This window comes from Apium graveolens, unplaced genomic scaffold (assembly GCF_009905375.1).
Source record: "Apium graveolens cultivar Ventura unplaced genomic scaffold, ASM990537v1 ctg5004, whole genome shotgun sequence".
NCBI classification, from domain to species: domain Eukaryota; kingdom Viridiplantae; phylum Streptophyta; class Magnoliopsida; order Apiales; family Apiaceae; genus Apium; species Apium graveolens.
Window position 1 is genome coordinate 1 of NW_027418781.1, and position 5,703 is coordinate 5,703.

At 34.6% G+C, this 5,703-nt stretch overlaps 1 protein-coding gene and 1 long non-coding RNA gene across 2 annotated transcripts; one reads left to right on the top strand and one right to left on the bottom strand.

The window, feature by feature from the left end:
• Nucleotides 1-690: 690 nt before the first annotated feature.
• On the bottom strand, nucleotides 691-1,177 carry LOC141702404 (uncharacterized). The gene is made up of 3 exons (XR_012567091.1): nucleotides 1,037-1,177; nucleotides 879-954; nucleotides 691-739 (listed from the first exon to the last, which is right to left on the bottom strand). It is a non-coding gene; the product is annotated as an uncharacterized LOC141702404 (long non-coding RNA).
• A 1,574-nt stretch (nucleotides 1,178-2,751) lies between these two features.
• LOC141702405 (uncharacterized) lies at nucleotides 2,752-4,990 on the top strand. The gene is made up of 4 exons (XM_074506092.1): nucleotides 2,752-3,067; nucleotides 3,187-3,411; nucleotides 3,938-4,531; nucleotides 4,644-4,990. Exons 1-4 carry the CDS (start codon nucleotides 2,752-2,754, stop codon nucleotides 4,988-4,990), a joined length of 1,482 nt encoding a protein of 493 aa, XP_074362193.1.
• Nucleotides 4,991-5,703: the final 713 nt, after the last annotated feature.

Genomic DNA, 5,703 nt, shown 5'->3' on the forward strand with positions numbered 1-5,703 from the left:
ATCTTCGACTTAAACATAATTATAATATCAGGATTTATTTTGGTAAAAAGTTAAACAAATAGGGTTAGTTTATTCCAGGAATGAAGTTCCTGATAATATTTAGAAAGGACTCTTTCTCATGTTTTTCTTATGTCCAATGATTGTATCTGAATATAAATAAATGATGCTCAAGTGCTACAGATAAAGATACCCTCACCTGAAGACTTATGTGTAGACGTTTAACACTTCACTTGAAATGCCCAGTTAAAGAGGTCACTGTATGTGCCTAGACTAATTTCTATTATAGATATTTGTTTCAATTATAAACTGTACATACATTTCCGTCACATGTACAATACCTCAAATTTATTAGTAGCATCAAGTTTCTAATGAAAAAAATAGTGTTAGTGCATACCACAATTGAATCTATGCATCTGCCCCTTCCTATCTTGAATTTTAAACACAAAAGCTGTAGGAATGTTTATCGAATATCTCCCAATTTCGGTTCATGTTCCTTCGGAAAGCAATTTCAATGAACTCTCACTGCAGTGCCACAGAACTTAGTAAGAAAGTGTAAAGAAATTAGAAGCATGTCAATATCACAATAGAAATATTATTACCTCCGTGTCTCATCATCATCATCAATGGGGCTTAAAGCCATAACAGAGTCCCAAAATTTTTGCATCATACTGCTTGCAGCCTCATTATTAACCCGGCCGCATTTCTCACCTATTTAATCCTTTAAATAGTGACCACATGTCTACTCCAAACATTATAAATAATAGATTAAGTACATTAAAAAGTATAAAAATTAATATCAAATTATTATGATAACAAACCCTACTTTTCACAGTATATCATTTGCTAAATAATGGCCGCAAAATTAGAACAATATTTACCTTCCCAACATTAGTCTTGAATTAAGCTTGAACTTAGTGTAAGTGTGGATTTAGAAATTTATGAAGCCCTAATCTCCTACAAAACAAAACCTCCTGTAAATGGTACCAAAACCCATAATTGAACGCAACAAAACACCAAATAAGATGTAAATGCTTACCAATTCACTTCGAACCCCAATTTGGAACCCCAATCACTTGTAAAATTAATTAAAAATTAGTAATTTTCTTCGAATCGCCATAGGGAATCCCTACAAACCTTGCAAAATCATATAAATTGCCAAGTAAGTACCAGCCTATTAATTAGAGCCATATAATATTTATTCAATTCCAAATCCCCATTTGTTATCAATTCATCGAGTCGGGAGAGAGGGTGTGTGTTTTCAGAGAGAGAGAGAAATGTTTGTATAGTTTTGTCCAAGTAGAGAATAAGTCGGGCCATTTTGTTTAGGGGGGAAAAGAACCGCCCATTTTTCACTTAGAAAAATGTGTGTGTAATTTTAATTTTTAGTTTTATGTTAATTGTTAAATTATTATTTTATTAAATTAAATCTAAAAAAGTGATTTTTATATTTATGTACAACAAAAAATTTTAACTTTTGTAATATTATATATTACATTCTTGATCATTAATAATCCAAAACATTATTTTACTACCAATTTATGATAACATTTTTACTTTAATATTTTGAAAATTTAAAAAAGTAACTAATGTAACACTAGGTGATGGTGTTACATGTCGTGCAATACCGGCATTTCTGTGTAACACTAATTTTAACCTACTGTAACACTAATTGAGAGGTGTTACAATAGGACAAAAAAAATTTAGCTAATGTAACGCTGCTTGTAACACTTGCATTACAGTAGCCCACTTATGGCGTAGTGATTTTAAGCATTTCAAACAAAACATAAGATTTACAACTGCATGGTTGCCATGAGTTCTACTGGAGGAAAGATTGACCATTCAATAAACAGAGGTGGTGCGCCATATTGCTTCAAGGTCCAAGGTGTTAATTACCAAAAATAGGAAGTCTGGTCCCAACTGACGATAACACTCCAAAGTTTTGTCAGCTTTATATCTATGACACAGAGGACGAAATCAACAACAGGATCAATGCAGTTAATGGTGGGCAGGGATACTGTTAATGAAGAAATTGTACAATCTTTGTTGCATATGTTGGATGAGCATAACAGGTTGTTAAAGGTTTTCGTATGGCTCGCGAAAGGGTTAGGCAAAATGCAGTAGATGAGTTTAAGTTGGTTCTGATTTCATCGAGTTCAGGCAAGTGGCCGACCAAATCACATTGCTCCACCAAATGAGGTAGCAGGATTGATTGTTACTTCTCCTTATGCAAAAGGCTGTCGAGATACTATCATTGATTCTAGAGTTGACGGATGACAGAGGATTTTGAGACTGATCCACGTTTCATGCAACTTCAATATCCATTACTTTTCCCTCACGGAGATATTGGATATTACCGTGAGATCCCATCAAATAGACTTGTGAAGCATTCTAAGAGAGACGTAGAAGTTACCGAATCTGAAGATCCTGATGAAAAAGGTGCTAGAGAGTATATTACAATGAGAGAGTTTTATAATTATAAACTAATGATACGTCTTTCCGAAGGTACAAAGTTTCTATTTAACAGAAGTATAATTTCTCATTCAGATGTTCAACTTTGTGATAATTAGTTTATATTCGATTCATTTATACCTTTTACTGTAACAGGTTTGACACCATATCTCGGAGGTCGTTTATGGCAACAATATGTTATGGATGAAGGCTTTCACCGCAATTGAGCAGTACAGATTGGACTGGATTAGAGACCATCAAACTACTATAAGATATGATCTCTACCATAATATCAGAGATGCAATGCAAAAGGGAGATAGAAATCCATCCAATATTGGTAAAGCAATCATTCTTCCCGCTTCATTTACCGGAAGTAAGCGTTATATGACTCAGTATTTTAAAGACTCATTAGAAATATGTCGAACTTTAGGACATCCTTCATTATTCCTTACTATGACCACTAATACAAAATGGCCCGAAATTCAGCACATGTTAAAACATATGCCTGGTGTTGATGTTGCTGATGCACCTGATGTTGTAGCCAGAGACTTTAAAATGAAGGTTGATCAACTTATAGATATGATTAAAAAGAAAAATTGTTTTGGCAGATGTGTAGGAGGTATAATTTTCGCTAAGTTTTTTTATACTCACACAATTATTCCTAAATTGTTCTATCAAAATGCACTTTTAGTATATATTTTTCCTGGTACTAACCGTTTTTCTACAATATATCCATAGTGATGCATGTAATTAAATTCCAGAAGCATGGATTGCCTCACACTCATATATTAATTTGGTTGCACCCCGACGATAGACCTAAAACAATTGAGCAAATTGATAAAATGGTATCAGCTGAAATTCCTGATCCAGAAATTGATCCAGTTGGATATAATGCTGTGAGCAATTATATGATCCACGGACCATGTGGTTCTGATTATACTAAATCCCCATGCATGGTCAAAGGCAACTGTATAAAGCATTTTCCTAAGCGGTATTTTCATTAAGATCCTTAAATTATAAATACTTTACTTGTTAATACCTCCAGTTTTATTACCCGATTTTTTACAATTTTAAATATGTTTTGTTACATGTATAATTCTCATACATTTTTTTATGAGTGTGGATTCCCCATATATAAAAGAAGAAGGACTGGAATTACCATTAACAAAAAGGGGGTCAATCTTGATAATCACTTTGTTGTCCCATTCAATCGCGATCTTTTGGTGCATTTTCAATGTCACATGAATCTGGAGATTTGCAATAATTCAAGATCATTAAAGTACCTTTTCAAATACTGTCTAAAGGGTCCTGACACGGCAACAATGTGTTTGAGGAAAACACGTACATGTACTTCTGCAATAATCCCAAAAAGCACCAAAAGGCCCGATTGATGAGGTAAAACATTATTTGGATGGGAGATATGTTTGCGCGTCAGAAGCATCTTGAACGATATTTGCTTTTGACATTCATTCTCGTTGGCCATCGGTAGAGAGGTTACTAATATATTTACCAGGTGAGAAGCATGTTTCGTTTAAGGCTGGAGATGTCTTGGAGGATGTTTGCGACAAGGCAATATCAAAAAAAACCAAGTTAGAAGCATGGTTTGATGCAAATCAGACTTTCCCAAATGCGAGGAATTATAGTTATTCTGAATTTCCAAATAAATTTACTTGGCATCCTCGACCTGGTATTTGGAAAGAAAGGAAAAGAGGAGAGGTTATTGGGAGACTCTCTGAAGTGCATTCATCAAGGAAGAAAGGTTCCAGGTCTTTTGAAGATCTTAAAACTGTTAATGGACATATCCACGAAACATTCAAGGAAGCATGTGCGGCCCTTAGTCTTCTACAAAATGATAACCAATGGCATGAAGCAATTGTCGAGAACTCTCATACATCATTGCCTCTACAGTTACGTGCAATGTTTGTCAATATTTTGGCATATATTCCTATTTCAGATCCACTTAGACTTTGGGAAGTTAATTGGCAATGTATGTCAAACGATATTCTCATCATCAGGCGACATATGCTTAATGATCCTCATCTATACCTATCAGACGAAGATTTGAAGAATTATGCACTTGCAGGTTTATATCTCATTATCATACTACCTGAATAATTAACATAATTCTGTTTTAGATATTATATGTAGTATACTTTTAAACTAACATAACACTTCATGTATATTTTTGCCCGCAGAAATTGAAAAATTATTTAATGACATCGGGAAGAGTTTGAAGGACTACGCGACAATGCCATTTCCAAGTGAAGTTTATTTTAGCAATGCTGTTAACAGACTACTCCAAGAAGAAACTTCATATGATAAAGAAGAACTGGAAATTTTGCATGAAAAGAATCATGGAATGCTCAACCCTGAACAGAAGAACGTTTACGATTCTATCATACAAAATGTTTATAATAAGGTAGTGGTGTTTTCTATGTATATGGAAGTGGAGGATGCAGCAAGACATTTCTGTGGCAGACATTATGTTATCGCCATCGTTCAGAAGGAAATATTGTGCTTCATGTTGCCTCATGTGGAATAACAACCGTATGGTTGCCTGGTGGTAGAACTACACATTCAAGATTCCATATTCCTTTGAAACTTGGTCATGACAGTACAGCCGGAATCAAACATGGAACCGATATTGCAGAATTAATCCAACAAACTGATTTGATCATTTGAGATGAAGCGCCAATGCAACATCGTCATGCCTTTAAATCTGTTGACCGTTCTTTGAGGGATATAATGTCTGCTATTGACAAAAGGAGAGCAAAGAATCCATTTGGTGGTATCACAGTAGTTTTTGGCGGAGATTATAGGCAGATTTTACCCGTGATTCCAAAGGCATCCAGAGCTGAAGTAGTAGGTTCCACCCTCAATAAATCAAAGATTTGGGAATTTTGCCAAGTATTTTTACTTAAGCAAAATATGTGTCTTCATGCAGGAAATACAGATGTGGAGAATAAGGTTATAGCGGAATTCAGTAAATGGCAGCTTTTAGGTGGCGATGGTAAAGTTGAGAACTTTAGTCCTGATGCAGACACTGGTGAAATGCTAATAAAGATTCCAGATCAATATGTTGTTCATACCATGCAAAATCCTATAGAAAGTCTTTTGAAATTACTTACCCGGATTTTCTAAGAAACATGTCTTCACATTCTTATCTAAGATCAAGAGTTATCCTAACACCAACTAATGTTGTGGTGGACGACATCAATAACAGCATTCTTGAGAAAAATCCTGGAACTCTACACA